We start from the raw sequence: 16949 nt of genomic DNA, 5'->3' as shown, positions 1-16949 counted from the left end.
GTCCAGGGGTAATGCTGCGTATTGCTGCCAGCCTTTTTGCAGCTCATTTCACTGGGTGAGCTGTCGATGACATTCAGCACACTGACACTGAGACGCGTGTGAATACGTTATAATGAACTCGGGCAGAGCCTGAGCTCTTTCGAACACCACAAACTCCACTCCGTCGACAATGCCTCCGCGCGTGCGACATTCCGCCATCACTGCAGAACATTTCAGAGAGGCAGCAGCCACACGCAGCCACATTCAAGGTTCAGGTATTTGCGCTGAACATTGTAGAAACCTGTCATCCGAACAGTTTTGGAATTGTGCGGGTACTTCACATGCAGGGTCACGGTTCAAGTGGAGACCCAGGGGTAGGGCGGACAGCAGAGACTGTACGGAAAAGCTTGCTCACACAAGTTGATGGTGTGGCATACCTGAATCGTACGTCAGCTTGGATGATACCGGATGAGCCTTGAGAGGGGGCATGCGGGCGTCTGATATCGGGCCCAGAGCCTTGTACACCTCTCCTAGGCAGACGCGGGCAAGGAGTAAACACCGCAAGGGGGGTCGTGTACTCGAATTGCTTGAACTTGCGCGCACCGCGCTTCCCTTGGCATGACGGTTTGCCCCCCCTGCAGCATCTGGCGCCCGCGCTTGTTGGTGCGAGTTTGTTGGCTGCGTGGTGGCCACAGTCGAGGTACCACCTTTCTGGCCGGGCACTACACCGGCTTTTGATTGGCTATTACTGCGTCCGTTATTCTGTCTGGCGAATTTAGTGCATACTGCCCTGAGACCTGTTTCCTTCTCCTTCTTGATAGCTCCCTCTGGTTGTGTTGAATGGGAAGCTGATGAAGCTGGCATCAGCGGTGGGCCGCTGCCACCTCCTTTTCCACCCCCTACCCAACTGCCTTTCAAAAGCCGTAGGCTAACTGCTGTAGATCGGGTTGCGTTTGGGTCAGAGAGCACAGCACTGGGACCTCCCATTGTAGCCACCATTTGACCTGGAATACCAGGAACCGCAGGAGAACCTCCCGGAGCCCCTTTGGCTGGGCGTGCCAGGTGAACCGGCAAAGGTGTGAGGGATGGCAAGTTGTGGAGGGCAATAGGCATCAGGGGACCAGGTCCAACAGATCTCGATGCGGAGTCGTTGAGACGAGTGTATAAATCTGCTTTGCTCGCGAATGGAGAGAAGTAAGTGCCTATGCCAAACAGTTTCCCTGCAAAAGAATGAGGCACCCAACACTTTACATCCTCAGTTTTGTACTCGTCTATTCACTCTTCGGGTTGGCATCCAAGGAAAAAGAATGATGCGTTTCCTCAAGAACTGATCCCTGCATGGTTCACTTGAGATGACCACTATCGAAACTTATCCGTTCTTTCCCCCATATCTTCACCAGTGGGTATATACGGCTACAAGTGTACATCTTCGAGGTATTAGTTCATTGAGAGGTCCTAGACTGATGGTATCCATAATACCTCCGTTTTCGCCTCCCCTACGGAAATCGAAGCCAGATAGTGCTATCAGCTTCGCACGTTCTTCAGTACACCCGTGGAAAAGGAAGTATTCGTTTAAACAAGCCTGGATTGCGCACACGAAGTCAGCTGCACTCCACGTCAGTGCCTCCCAGTTGATTCAGATGAGATCAGCCTTAATCCAGCAAAGGTTAATCATGTCTGTAAGTATTTATAGGATCACACATTACCTTACGGAGGACCATAAAGGTGAATCGGCGATCTTAGAACCACACGCCTACATCTGCCGGTAGAGCCTGAGGGTGGTGGAGTAACAAGCACTTGCCTGGGAGGGATGGACGTGCACCTGCAGAAGAGGATTTAGAACAACCTCATCAAGGTTAGAGCCGCCATTTGCGTTCATTAACAATAGCAGACTTCTTTCATGCATGTAGCGCCTAGCCAAAATGTCATTGCGGATTCGCTCTACTTTGTGGATCTGCGGCCTCAGCACTCAGCACAACGGTATTTTTAGTTATAGGACAATAATTAGATTAAGAACAACTGATACCATGAATGCGCCAGTATGCCTACAAACTTTTTCACAGCCTTATTTATTCCGCACGAGCAAACTCACTACGATAATGGGAGGCTGGTGGAAGGAGAAGCTGCTGTAGCGACTTGGGTTGCCTAATGAGAGCTTTCCCTCCTTCAGGTTCAGGTATGGCATGTACATGTGAAGCAGATTTTTGTTACAAGAGGAGCCCTCTAACGTCATTGTATTGTCCGGATCCAAAGGAGCAACAAAACTACCAAGAGGAGGGCGATAAACCGTGTAAGGGGGAACTGGCTCCCTATGCTCCGCCAGTGAGGAGTATACCTGTAGAGCAATGCGCAGTGATCTTCATACGCATTCTTAGATCAATAAATAAGCATAGGGGGTAAGTTCCAGGAAGGTGCGCCCATACTTTAGCAGATATTAATAGATGCTGGAGCTTTAAGGAGCTTTTTTACAAAACAACAATCACTGGCACTCTAAGGCAGACGACATGTGAAGCACGCAGAGGCTGTTTCTGCTTGTTGCTTACTGCCGCCACGCAGAACTGGTACAGGGTGTCTGAAGGCGAGAGAGAGATTCTGCAGGCTTGTAGATCGTGGTTTGAACCCAATCCCATGCCCAGTTCAGGGGAAGGGATCAAGCTGAACGCGCGTGACTGGCAATAGTCTAGGGACGTTGACGGCACAGTTGTGGCACATGTCCTCAGGCTGTCCACGCTGACTGATGAACGCTGGAGTGATCGAGTGGCATTTCTCAGCTTTTCTCGTGAACACTGCTCCCCCGGGGAGCCTATAGAAGCATCGCAATCAGGGCGCTGGCACAGCACCCTGCAATTTTCAAAAACTGTACTTGCATGTTCTTCATCGTCTGCCTCGTTAGCGCCAGGCTCTTGTGCCGAATTTTCGGTGTGGGAGCAGTGCAGACAATGGAAAGACGCGAGTCCAGACGGAAGCGTCGAAGCCACCTGCGCGGAGGACACGTGATGATCTCATGAAGACCTCTGTGCGCTGCGTAATGCCTTGTCGACAATAAGCAGAAAGTACTCTACGTAGCGTTCGAAGTGTGACATTACAGATGTGAGGCAGATACCCTAGTAAGAGAAAACAAAGAGCTCCACAGTCTTCCATGTTTCTGGTGGTTGTCAGTTCCCTTCAAATCTGAGTCTGAAATTTCAGCCATGGATTCCACATCTCCTTCCAAGCAACAGCGTCCTCTGTGACACTGCCCACGACTACATTCATCGCTCCGCATCAGGGGAGTAGTCACACCCACTACAAATGCCATTGAGTCGTACGAGTTACCCGTGACCTCTGCCGCAGTTCGGGGTGCTGACGAGGTAGACGCGGAGGCCCGAGGTGTGGGAGATGTGGTCACTGGAGATTCTGTGAAAGGCAAATCCTTGGCAGCCATGGCAATGCAGCCACATGGGGCAGTAGGGGATGTAGTGCTGCATTGACAGGATGCATTCTGCCTCTCGCCCGTCCCATCAGCATCACCCTTGAGCTTGCTTTCCGACGGAGGTATTGCGGACGTGGTTGGAAAGGAAGGTGTGGTCTCACCAAAAGAAGCTAAATGATCATCCCGGTCATGCTGATGGTAGCTGTAGTGACAACCGGATGATTCAACTCCCTGGCCTTCTCCGTCACCTTGATCGTATCGCTTGCAGTGGCAGCACGAGCACCGAACAAGCGCTTCCTCTAATAAGGTTATGTCTACTTCTTCCATGAAAGCTGCAGAGCCTATGGCTGACTGCGTGGCATTGGCAGCAACCCAGGTGGCTGCTAATGTGCGAACTCTGCTGTGCACGGAGCAGAGGGCAGGTAACAGAACGCCCACAGCCGTAATTTGCCGTAAAAAATTATCTGCGCGCCTATCCATAACAGGTCTGGCGAAAAAGAATCCCCCATCCCCTGACCCCTTTCTTCGCTCGTTTATCCATCCATCAGCTAACCTGTAGGACACCCTCATAAGGGCGAACACACGCATACGATCTCTCCGAAAGAGATGGCACTGGATGGCTCTTTCTCAGTGCCAGCGGTGAATATTCGGCTGCTGGTAAGAGCAAAGAAAGGCCACGAAGCCGGGAGCCGAGAGTCTACAGGTGTAAAACAGTTTGCCGCGAAGCTGCATAGACTCGACTGGAGGACACTGCAGACGTACCTTAGGCGGACAAGCCCTTCTCTGTTAATCTTCCTTTCGAAGACTTCTACTAGCGTTGCTGGTGGCAATGTTCGGCGAACAAGTCCTTCTATCTCAAGCGAGGGCCTCACATTTACGAGGTAGCCGTCCGCTGCAGCAGCGGCATGGGCACGAATATACTGAAGAGGAAACCTATCCCTAAACGCCGGTGCAAAACTTTTGAAGGCTTAAGAGAGGCCGCAATAGCATGTGGAGATATTTGCAATTATGTGAATAGACGAACCGACAATCTCGTAGAGGCGAGGACTGCTGTACACAATCTCGCATTCGTCCACTCTCTCTGTCAATCGGTCGAGAGTCACCCAGCCTTCTACAGTGCAGGCGCGGACATGCACGCGCCTCCTGCGTGTCAAGCGGCATAGGCTTCTCTTCGACTCTCGATCACGCAACCCAACAGACGGCCCGGCTTGCGTGGAGTCGCTTCCCTCTGATCCTGAAAACTCCCAGCCGGCAATCACGCAGCCATTTTCCCCTGCGAGCCTCCCACAAGCTGGGACGCAGCACACAAGGCAAACGTCTAGGACGGGGAAGACCTGCCCACGTAGAAGGCGCCCCACAGTGAGAGAGCCTAAGTGAGGGGTTGCACTGCAGCACAAAGCAAACGAAAAACTCTGCATGTGGCTAGAATAATTTCGTATACCCCCACCTCCTGGGCAGACCTTGAGTAATATCTAAGCTGGTATCTCAAAGCGCTCTCAAGCCTGACGATACGCCATTTAAACTCTTCAATTGAAACCCAGTGCAGGTAAGCTTTCTACACACCTTACGGCCACAGGCCCAGCTGCCCGTACGCGGTACAGTATGAAAGGATGCTGCATTGGGCGAAGGCCTCTGCTCTGACTGCTGACAGAATTGGCTGCCACGACCTCATCTAATGGCATGCTGCGAGCACTGCCATCCCATGAGGCCTTCGGGCCCGGCATTTCGCCAGCCTTTAAGAAAATATGGGGGCTTGCTTCCTGCAGTGCCTCCTCGAAACGCTGCAAGGTTGAAACCTTCGCCAACCTGCTGAGGCTTCGGTAGCTTTCACGTTCCTCTGATAAAATGATGCACTCCTGAAAGCTGCGGGAGCGAGTAGCACGACAGGCGTAAACTACAGCGAAACACGGTAATGGTCCCTCTTCAAACTCGGAGAAATCGTCCGCTGTGCCTTCGCTCGCATTCAAAGTCTGGAAACTGTTCAAAACGGAGTCAAGCTTCCCCTGGAGATGGGGAGGAGCAGAGTCCCCCCTGCTACCGCCAGCGGCCACCACAACTGCAGGAGAACGCTGCGTCGATTTCGTTATGGCTTCTTCGTTTGCGGGCCTCCATGATCTAACTCGCGGATCCGGAGGCGGCTGAAGCAGCTGCAATGATGCTCCTGTTACCCACCCCTCAAGCGTTTTCAGGCGTAGCAGATACGACGCTTGGGTAATGCACGCTCTGACATCAAGTACCTACAAGAAGACACGGGGAAATACGATTGCTGGAACCAATGGTCGTGCAGAAACGGAGCCATTTATAATGAATAGTGCTCCCTAAGAAACCCCATGAAGATTACAGCGCGCGCTTGTGGCGGCGGACAGCAGTAGCATCAAAAGTCCACAGCGGGCCTCGGTTTTTCAGTGGCGCCGGCTCAGCTCCACCAAACTCCAAAAGAGTCACAGATCCATGGGTCAATGATGCATCCTACCTTGAAGTACGTGCCAGGAAACAGGTAACCTAGGGCATTTGGGCTAGGCTCGAGTGTGGGCTCCACCGGCAGCGGGACGTGGAAACAGTTTGTGTACATCAAGGCAAGTCCCTGTGCGAATCCGCCAACACATCCCCGTCTACACGCGTTACCCAAGTGGGCTACAAACTGCCTTTGGACTGCCCAGTCCTGTGCTCAGGTGAGTGCTAGTTTTCCGAAACTAACTAGCGTGCATTTCGAGGGTTTCAAAAGTCGTCTCACCTCATTTGGGCACGGGTGGTGGCTCAACCCTTCAATGACATCTTCATTCATATATTGTAGTAGATTTGCGAAGGACCGGCATAGCGGGCCTCCCATTCGAGAACACGCCCATGCCTGCCAGGGGCGTGCTATGAACTTGTCGGAGGCATCAGAATGTTCACTAGCTTTGACAACGCTAAAATACTCTGAGGCATTAGTTGCGACCACATTTCTTGAAGACGAGAGATCGTCCTTGACCGGCTCACGCGGTGTGAGGAAAGGTCCTTGATTCTGCGACTTGCCGAACCAGGGCATCGCGACGGTCTTCTCGACGTGATCCTCATCATGAAACCCCGAGGCATGTGTGCGTCCCCGGTGAAATGCCCACGCTTGCCTGAACCTACCAAGGTTGATTTTGCGCACACCTGATACGCCTTTACGGTGTTTGCCCGAGGAACGATCGGAGCCGCCCCAGGGTTCCGTACCCGGAGTTTGCCGCCGTGACCTGCTGTCATGCAAAGGGCAAAGTCGCCGCTCCCTGTGCCCATTTGAGCTTTTGTATTGCTTAGACTGAGATGTTCCCATGCCGGCGATATAAAAAAGGGTGGAAGAGCCGGTGAATGCAATGTGGTCACGTCAAGTGCCCCCCGATGCTCGTGTTTCCGCACTCAGTGGGCGGGAAATTCGGAAAACCCTCTGAATGACTTTCTGTGTATCAGAAAAGCTGCTGTATTTATAAACGTACCATGTGTCAAGCACTAAAAACGCAGAGTTTGTGGCCTTTGTATGTGCGGTGCACCGGACCAATGTGCGGTGCCCTTGCCCGCCTCCCAGTGGTGCTAGGGCGATGGGATATTACGAGCCTTGGTCAATGCATTGGATTGTTGCTATGGATAAAAAAAGCCATGAATCCAGTCATACCCTGGATTAGGGATGGGGAGGGGAAGAAGCATTGACCTTGCCACACAGATTCCGCATCGCCACGTTGGACAAGACAGGATGGCCATCGACACAGAGCTGGCTCCAGGGAGTCCAGCACAAACTTTCCCCTTTTGGATGGCTTAAAAGTAGCAGGTTAAGCCACAATGGCTAGCTCATATGCGAAGAATCTCGATCGAGCTGTGCGGTGCAAGGCGCATGCCATACATGCAGGCAAGGGAGCACAACGTAGCCCACCCTGTTGTGCGCCAGTCTTCTTTAAGCAACTAACGGCCACCTAAACGCACCATTTTGATCCATCATAGGTGATCATGGCTAAATCGAATTGAAGGAGTCGACTTTGACGAAACCTCCCCCCCCTGCATCCAGATAGAGGCCAGCATGGTCCTTTGCTTTCGAGGGTTCGATAGTCCGAAGACGCTAGGTCTTTTTCTTCTATTGTCAAAGGCATATGTAAATATTGCGAATAATCCAAGTGGTTGCCCTGGAAATAGTGGCCTAAGGCACATGGTATCTTCCTGCAGCGAAGTTTACTTTGAGAATAAAAAGAGTTTTTTCCCTTTACAGCTCTTCTTCGAAGTTGCTTGCGCCTGTTACTGTGCCACCTGAAACGCCTAAGTGCATGGAAGGTGAACCTTTCTACTAAATGGTTAGGTCTGTTTCCGCACAGCCCGTTGCCAGCACTAATGAATACAACATAGGGCTACGTGACGTCTGCACGCGCTTGTTCTCAAGGTATATCCTCTGTGTGGAAGTCTTTACTACGCGTAGGAAAGTCGTGCATACTCAACCATTACGTATGCGCGTGCAGATACATTCTCCGAATCGCTGAAAGAAGGCGAACTCGGTGGCATCCACTGCCCGGTTGGCTAGGCCTTGTCAACAGTGAAGACAAAAGTGCCTTGCCTTAGCTAGAACCACATATCCAGTTTGCACAAAGGCTCCTGAAAAACAGCACCACTAGGTATTAGAGGTCGTGAAGTACAAGTCCCTATATACCAGGAACGCATCCAAGATGCTGCAATGAGAACAAACGCACACAACGGTGGATGCGTATAGTGCTTGCATGCAGAGTATAAAGCAGTACAAAAAGTCACTGATACGGCTGGCGGAGTATTGACCGTGCACAAACAAACGCGCGTGCCTACCTGCTAGAAAGCACACTAGAAAACGCAGTATAACAGGTGTGCGGAAAGGCTTTGTCTAACAACAATTAGGCCTAAGAGCTGGCGTAGACGGCACTTCTCACAAGCAGCTAGACGCCAACACGGCATGCACATGTCTTCGCCAACAGACAAGCATGAGACCACAGTCAGGGTACGAGTGAAAGCCCCGCAATCTGATGCGAGCTCATTGACAGCTGTGGTTTATGCATGCATATCGCATTCATCTTTGCAAGCATTGACACCAGTCCAGGAGTAATCGCACTTGGCTTCCGTGAACAACATCAGCGTCGCTGGGCTTGCATAGTGGTGTTAAACTTGTTGCTAAAAGCGTCGCCGGTAGCTTTGCCCCCGCATGCAGTGGGGCTCCTCTCCAGTGTTGAATCAAATAACTTTTCAGACTCACTTAAAATGATTGAGGAGGGGCACTCGTCGCACGACGAAGTCGATGGCCTCGAATGGCCGCGCAAGGAACTTGTCAAAGAACGGGGCTCGCAACAAAGCGTAGGGGAGACCAGTTAGGCTGTACATAAAGCGAAGAAAAATATTTGCGATCCAATTACAGTCATAGAAGGTGCATATGAGAAAGCCAAGAAGAAATTCCAAGAGACCGGCCACTCACCGCCTGTGAAGCTCCGCGTCCTCTATAGGCGACAGACGCTCCATCAGTTGGGGGCACCCATGGAACAGAGATATTGAGTTCGCCTCGATGACTGCGTCGTAGTAAGCAAGTGAACACCACAAGGAATGCATATATAGGTAATTTGGATACGACGCAGGCTAAAAGGCTGGACTCCCACGGCGATCCCACTTGGGGTGTCTTAGAAGCTTTAGATCACGCACAGATGGCTGCCAGCCAGGGCGTCCATGACTTGCTGTTCCTGGCCCGCTTTAGAAGGTAGAGATGAATAAAGGGGCGAAGATGATACAATATCTCGCCCAGTATCGGCCTAGCGAGGAATTGGGGGCACACACACACACATACATACACACATACACATACACATACATACAGACATACAAATAGGTATATACATACACACATACGTACACGCACATATGCACATAAGTAACATGCACATACACATAAAAATAAAAATACATAGATGTATACATATATACATGCATACTTTGCGTGAGGCGGTTAGCACCGCGATCAGCTGCGTAGCACTGAGTTGTAGAAAGGACGCAGCAGGGGGACTGTGCGCCTGGGGCGTTAACAGGCAAGCGGGAGAACTTGAGACTGCTTGGATGTAACAAAAAGATTGTGCCATGCATGCAGAACAAAGCACGAGACATACCGCCAGGAGGTGGAATTAAGGAGACGGCCAATGGCGCAGAGACGCTCCCAAGACAAGTTGGTCTTCAGCTCATTCAGAATCCAGAGTATCACCAGAAGAGCCCACTGTCGAGGTATCTGTTGCAACGCAGCGGCCGCAATCGCTGCTTCGTGTTCGTCGTTGGGGCTGAGAAGCGATACAATCAAAACATGAGAACCCTCAGATTCAGCGGCCGTTGCACAAGCACTGCTTACCCATAAGAATGATGGAGAACGTCATCCTGTGTGTGTGCTCAGCTTCGAAGTCAAGTGGCGGGGTGACAAACAAGGGCACTTTGGCAAGGCGCCTTGCACAGGTGGCCTATAATCGCTGCTGGGAGAGCTAGACAAAAACACGAACACGCATTCTATGAATGAAATACGCGATCGGTAGAACATACTGGCGCGTTGCTGCTGCAGAGGGGAGAGGAGGAATCTTTCTGCCTGTTCGCCGGCCGTAGGAAGGCCTCGATTTGTGCGTCTCGGCTGTCATCTGGGCAAAACACCACACACAGCGGAGCCACACACCCGAGTTGGGTAGCAGCACCAGGCAAAATCTAACTACCAAGATACTTGCTGACGTCAACAGGCCGTCGTAACAATAAGAAGTAAGCGAGCTTCCGCTGGATTTCGTCCTTTCAGTACGTGCAACGAGATACACTAAGGCGTTTGGGGCCGAGGAAGTTTCCCGGCGGACTTCAAGACGCATAATAGGCACACCTGTTTTTCTTTGTAGGTATCCAGGGCGTGGAAAATGCTTTGTTCGTCGCAGTAGAAGGAGAAGGGCATGAGGGCATAGAGTATCATCTTGAGGACAAGTTTCAGCAGCTCGAGCCGAAGGCACAGAGTGTAGCGGCGGCCCTCTCCTCCACGCCTCAGAGCATTGATTTCCAGAAGCAGCTGGAGCACGCGAATGACTTTCAGCGCTAGGGAAGCTGCGCCGTACAAGGCCAGCCGAAGCGCAACAGGGAGATCTTGAATTTCCTTGCCCTCCTTCAAGCGGTGCCTCTGGTCAAATGCATGCGGCACTGACGAGGAGCCCTGGAAGCTCAAGGCCCCTCCGGAATCCAGTGTACGCGTCCTTTTCAGCTTCCACTGGTAATGCAGCGCCTCAGCCTGCAAAAGCTCCTCTGGAGATGAAAGAAAGTGGGCACGGTACAGACAGAAGACGTCAAACAGCCCCTGAAGCACCAGCAGCCTCCGCTCGCTGTGCTCGTCTGCAAAGGCCAAACACGCGCATGCGCACCGACGAGAGTTTTCTATCCTTCATGGGCAGCAGCACGCGAGTCCTTTGCTGCATGCAGCACCCTGAAGCTACCCATAAACCGCTTTAGTAGCAGCAACAGCAGCAACAGCAACAAGAGCAGCAGCAATAACAGCAACAGCAACAACAATAGCAACAACAGCAACAACAACAGCAACAATAGCAACAACACCAGCAGCAGGAAATACAGCAGTAAATCCAATTACCAGTCGCGTGGGCAGGGAGAACCTGCAAGGCAAGCCTAGTGACATCTTCAACAGTCCCTCCATACATTTCTAGGAGGCACCGGTGCCACTCTATAAGGCCCTGAAACAGCCTGTTTCTTTGCTGTCCACTCTCTGTGGGCTGCGAAGACAGCCTAAGGAACTCTTCTGACGAGTCCGCCTCGGTCACATTCCCCATCGCAAATAAAGAGGCCTCATGCGGCTGCAGCTGCTGCGTTTGCTGCTGCGTGCTAAAGTAGCTTGCTGCGGAGCCAGCCAGAGTTGCTGTATACGTCGATAAGCGTGAGAAAAGGCCACTCGCACTGCCTTGAGCGGGTGCCACGGCTGGGGAGTTGGCGGTAGATGTGGCAGTGTCTCGCTGCTTCGCCTCCTCCGCTTCGTCGGACAGCATTCTCTTGAGCATTTCAATGCTACTGCCCTCTGCGTTCGCGCTTCCGTTGGCTTGTGGATCCACGTTAATGCAAAAAGGGGACCGTTGCTGCTGCTGCGACGCTTGCGGGTAGGGGGACGCAGGGTTGTGTTGTTGAACACCAGTATCCGCTGGGCATGGCTCATGGACTGGAGATACTTCAATTCGGCTTTCTTGCGGAGCTGCTCCTCGGATTTCTCTGTGAAGATCTTTGGGGCGAATCCATTCGCCATCGCTCTCACTCCATGGGGACGTTCGGGAGGCTACACGAGCGGGCTCAGTGCATGTCTCAGCGGCTTGTTTCTGCTTCTGCTCGCAGAGCTGCTCGTGCGCTTCTGCCTCGTCTTGCCGTGGCGGAGGCAACGCGTCCTTCTGCTCCCACTGTTCGGCGTATTCTTCCGCTGGCTGTTCGGTGTCATGCAGCTTGGATGTCACACGGGGTAGCTTCTCCGCAGTAGTGAACTGTGAGGAAAGGCCGGGCGTGGAGGCTTCTGAATCTTTGGTGTATGTACAGGGCTGCCTAGGTCCTTCGACGTCCTGTTGGGCAGCCACTCTAACAGCTCCTCCGTCCGTTGGAACTGCTCGCGTTAGGGGGCCGCTGCCATCTGAGAAATCGCCAAAGAAGCTCCGTGGGCTATGGAACGAGTATGCGTCTTCCTGAGAAGCCGGAGGGGGGGAGGCGTCGGTCAACTCCGTTGCTCGTGAGCCGTGCACGAGTGCAGCGTGTGCAGAGGCTGCGTCTGCCCCCGTTGTTGCGAATTCGGCAGGAGAAGGGGCTGCGGTATCAGCGAGAGTGGACGGATTGGATTCTTGGGTAGGCTCTAGAGGCGTTCGATCAATTTTCCGCGGCGGAAAGCCATTAGAGGAGCTCCTGCAGGAGTCCACACGGGTGGCTGGAGCGCATGGAGGGGCACTGCGCACTGGAACCGCTGACCGAGCAGCAGGCCCGCGTTTGCGTGGCATTCTAGCTGACCATTGGAGCTCGTCAAATACCCCCTATCTACATGACTGCCACCGAAAGAAGCCGCGGGCAGCAGCAAGACCCCTCGCACTGCCCTGCCAGGGGCCCCTCCTTCCCTCCTTGCCGACTGGGCGAAGGGATCAGACCGAGCTTTCGCAATGCTATTGCACACATAAAAAGAGCAGCAAGAAATAAAGGGAATATTTCTCGCAAAAACACAAGAGAAGGAGGTGGAGCGCGGCCGAAGACAGTACAACGACCTGAAAGCGTTTCGGCGACCCCCTGGCCACTGGGAACGTGTGAAGACCAAGGGCCCGGAACCCCACCCGACAAAGCATGTGAGAGCAGGGGCTGATTAAAAGTGGAAAAAGCTTAGGCTTTTACCAGTGCTCAAAATGCAACTCTGTAGGAAAGCTCGCGTCTCAAGCGCAGGGGAGCTCTCAGCATGTAGGGCCCCCGGTCGGTCCCGCGCTCTACCCCATGCAGACGAACAAACAGCCTTCGGCAGGCGATGCAAAATTCGCAGCCTCCACAGGACGGCTGTTAAGTTGTTATGTACAGTATGCGTCGTTGGTGGCCGTTCCGAACCCTCCCCTTCCCCCCCTTGCTGTTTCGCGATCCTAAGGCAAGCTAGCTTGAGCGGAAATCCCGTCCACAGTGCCAGTGATCTTGGTTCTTAAGAACCCAGAGGACTCGACTTTCTCTGAACTGTAAATTGGTAGAAAGACAACGGAGCTCCGATGGGCATGGACAGTCCCAAATGGCTTCCGGGTGCAGTCGTTGCAAGTGCTGACCATGTCCCCAACCTGCTCTTAATTTCATCGGATACGAGCTATAGTGTGCATAGGAGCACAATCGTGGGGTGTGCGAGCACAGCAGATGGTTTGGCCAGCTGCACACTGTCTGCACGAGAGTTTAAAGCTACAGGGGTTACCAGCAAACTGCAGGGCTGGCAATGTTGGGATCGGGTATATCCGAGCAAACTTGCGCTTTTCACGATAAGGGTGAAGCACTACGCTGTAGCACAAGCCCCATCGGTGGGTGTCTCTGCCCTCATTCTTTGCTGCTGTCGCTGTTGTAGCAGCCTGGAGCTGTGGTTCCGAGACACCCACGATTTGGCCAGAGTGCGGCATGAAACCTGGGGCATGTCCCATGCATGCGTTAAGGCTTGAAACACCCAGGGAACCTGAAACTTCTTGAACAGAGCTTGATCTCCCATCGTGTCGCGTTACGGCCTGAGCAGGGCCGGCCGGTCACTGCGTGCTCCTGAGCTGGTGGTGCCTTGCGTCTTCCTGCAGCGCAACTGACGATTCTCTCTTCCCAGGAGCAGAATAGTCCATAGCCAAAGAAATTTACTGCTGCTGAACCCAAATAGGGGCCTATGTTTATATCGCTTCGTCGCTTTCCAAACCTTCGTGGGGGAAAGTTTGGTAGGCTTCCCCTCATAGGAGACACCGTCTCGTTTGACTGCGTGCTTTGGCCAGCTCTGCTAACCTGATTCACAAGCACATGGACGCGTCGCTCGTTGCTTTTGCTCCCCCTGACGTCCGTAGTCTCTAGAGACCCCCGTGCGTCATCGTAACATGGAGCCTGTGCTTTGATGCGCTTCGCTGCCTCTGCTTCCTCCATGTTCTAACACCAGAGGCCCCTCGTCCTGCCCGCATTCATATATCTGGGAACACGCAGGCATGCATACAAGCTCAGTATGTACGTAGAATGGTGATGGGGCGAAATACGTGGCTTACATCGACGAAGGACGTGCGTGCAGCCGGGAAGCCGAGGGCAGCCACCGACTTCTTCGCCAGGCTGAACTGCCCGTGCTGATGCTTGGCCACCCTTAGCTGGCCGCGTTCCGAAGGAATCTCTCGCGACGGCTGTCCTGGGCGCCAGTCGGCTGCTCATACTCAGAAGCACTTTTGAAAAAGCTTTGCACTCTACCATGAAAAGGCCCTTTTGTTTGCTCCGCGGTGCATGGAGTGCCGGGACGTGGATTGGCAGGTAGGTAAGTATCCCAGGTTCTCATCCCGCCTTGTTCGAGGACCGCCTTCTCCTCTAAGTCAATAGTTTAGGGAGATACGCGCTGCGCGGAATAGCCTCCAGACAGCCAAGTGACACATTTCGAGACAACTGACTGCGCCATCTATGGGCCCGCTGAGCCTTCGCACTCTCGAACTGGTGAGCTGCACAATCATGTGATGAGCATTCACAAGTGACGGCGTCGATTACAGGTACTTGCCTGCTTGGCGAGTTTGCCAAGGTCTACGCGCCTTCTGAAAAAGCTCCTGCCTTTCCACATTCTGGCAGAGCCGGTCTTCCAGCTTGCTGGCGCCTCCTTAAGGCTGTAGTTATCTAAAGCACGTTAACACTACACGCGCGGTTGCCTCCGTTTGTCCTACGGTTCTTTTCCTGGACCCTTGCAGCGTATAGTCCATACAGCTGTTGTAGCGCTTTGGGCATGCCTTTTACAGTGCTGGCGTTGTCAACATCTCCTATATCCACACATTCATACTCTGAGCGGGAGTGTCTTTCCAGGCTGTAAGACCATCATGAGCTCTGCTTTTGGTGAAAATCTTAGTAGAGTGTTTTTTGTACGACGGCTGCACTGAGAAGGAATGCGAGCCTTCAGAGGACTCTGATCCTCGTTTGCTCATAAAGCTTGCTGACACCGTTTCTCAGCTCTGAGATCTGTCCCTCGAAGTCTCCTTGGTTTTGCCACAGGTGGCTGAACTCAACAGGGAAAATGCTTTAGTTTTCTGCGTGCGCGCATATTTTCCAACTCAGGGTTTTGGCATTTGGTCGGTTCACTGCGAGTGTTTGCTCGTCTACTCTCTGCTAGGAGGTTGAACTGCCTGTAGGGTGCTCTGATTAGCATATAAAACACGCTAGTACTTGACGTCAGCAGTAAACTGTCGTGCTGCCAGCTTTCTTGAGTGTAGGCTAGTCCATCCCTATCCCCCAAGCTCCCACATCGCTGGGTCCCTTGCTTCGGGTTTAGGCTTCCCGCCACGGCCATTCTTGTCACAAGGCTCCCCAGTAAGTTTCAAATAGGTCCAATGGTCCATACCTTTACGGTTGCTACAGCTGCAGACCATTGTTTCTGGATTGGCATGAGCTTGCCCTGGCCCTGTGCCCTTTACTTTTGCGAGGAAAGCTCCACGGCCCATGTGCGTGTCGCTCAGTTTGTGGTCTGTGTCCTCTGGATGCGTCGGTTTCGCTTGTGGGTGACCAGGTCTTTATGTTCTTCTGGCTTACGTTTCGCTCGAGCGGCCCCGTTGACTTACACCCACTTTCGAACGTCTCTTAATAATCAGTATCAGACCTTGATATCCCAGACCCCGTTTGGCTTCGAGGAGTCAGCAGGCGGCTTCTCTTGGGAGCCACGCCGGAAGGATGGTGCGGGGCAAGGAAATACCCTAGATACGGAGGTACATCCGTGTGCGACATTCGCATGCTTGGATGTGCCCATTCACCTGATGCGTCCTGGCTTAAGTAACGTCTCGTCTGGATGATGTGGAGGGCGCAGAAGGCATGCCACCTTAAGCATGCCGTTGGGTGAAGGCTTCCGATTCTACCAGTGCTTCTGTGAGCTACTGCCCCCGCGCACTGAATCCCCCTCCTGCGCCATCTGCTTGGGCTGGTCTTTGCACGGCCATCAGGAAGGCTCTTGCGCGCTAAATATCCTTAGAAGAAAGGTGTGGAAGAATTCCTTATTCGTTCCGCAAACAGGGGCGGTCAACACCAACGGGACTAATGAATCTATGTTGTCGCTTTGAACGGTGGCAAGCTGGTCTGCTTGTCCTAGCTTCCAAAATCCCAACATACTGCACAAGCTTCGTGCGGGCACGCCAAACTGTAAAGCAGTAGTCAAAGTACAGGGGAACATCTGAAGCCCGGAACTTCCTCGTTTGTTGGATGCAACACGCGCTGAGGCCGTACGCGGCAGGCGTTAACCGTCTGCTGTTTGAAAATTCTCAGTATGCGCAGCATCTGTACGTGTGTCATTTCGTCCGAGGGTGCCGGTCGGGATTCTCAGACGGGCGCAGACCCTTCCAAGGTACAGGCTGGCAGTAGTAACATTCTCTTACAATGTCGTGCTCAGTTATAGCGCGGGAGCCGTTGATGATTGTGGATGCAATACGCGTCCAGTCGCCAACTTATGAGCCTCTAAATCCACGCACTCAGCTAATAGCGCTCTCATATTCTCGAGCGCTAACGTTAGGTATTTGCACGAAACGCCAGAACTCGCAGTGTTGCAGATCTTCCCCGGGGTTTCCCATCCCACCACCCTCCAGCAACACCTCTTCTCTCTGCATTTCTGCCCTCTCATCATCTGAACAAAATCTTCAATGTCTTCTTAGGCTTGTACTCCACGATTCAAGACGCACGACCAGCAATTTTGCTTTTGAAGCACAATATTCAATGCACTTCCTAGGAGCACATGCTATATCGCCAGCGCGCGCATCGTGGTCTTTACACAAGGACTGATCAAGGCTAGGGCTCTACATTGGAAACAGCTTAACAGGTATGGGTAAACTTTTTTTCAGAAAGACTTTAGAGCAAATGAGGG

The 16949-nt window shown here is 52.7% G+C and overlaps 2 protein-coding genes across 2 annotated transcripts; both read right to left on the bottom strand.

Moving 5' to 3' along the window:
• Positions 1-48: 48 nt before the first annotated feature.
• LOC34617793 lies at positions 49-6689 on the bottom strand. The gene is made up of 11 exons (XM_026336831.1): positions 6126-6689; positions 5865-5975; positions 4955-5628; positions 4416-4777; positions 4154-4283; positions 3083-3944; positions 2523-2957; positions 2072-2314; positions 1459-1561; positions 417-1199; positions 49-200 (listed from the first exon to the last, which is right to left on the bottom strand). Exons 1-11 carry the CDS (start codon positions 6687-6689, stop codon positions 49-51), a joined length of 4419 nt encoding a protein of 1472 aa, XP_026192616.1.
• Positions 6690-8608: 1919 nt separating this feature from the next.
• Positions 8609-12384, bottom strand: LOC34617792. Its single transcript, XM_026336830.1, has 7 exons — positions 10995-12384; positions 10245-10741; positions 9926-10017; positions 9508-9672; positions 9050-9156; positions 8829-8919; positions 8609-8729 (listed from the first exon to the last, which is right to left on the bottom strand). Exons 1-7 carry the CDS (start codon positions 12382-12384, stop codon positions 8609-8611), a joined length of 2463 nt encoding a protein of 820 aa, XP_026192615.1.
• Between the last annotated feature and the right edge of the window lie 4565 nt (positions 12385-16949).

The sequence above is a fragment of the Cyclospora cayetanensis genome, unplaced genomic scaffold (genome assembly GCF_002999335.1).
Source record: "Cyclospora cayetanensis isolate NF1_C8 unplaced genomic scaffold, CcayRef3 CcayRef3_contig_15, whole genome shotgun sequence".
NCBI lineage: Eukaryota > Apicomplexa > Conoidasida > Eucoccidiorida > Eimeriidae > Cyclospora > Cyclospora cayetanensis.
This window is presented reverse-complemented; position numbering and strand designations above follow the sequence as displayed.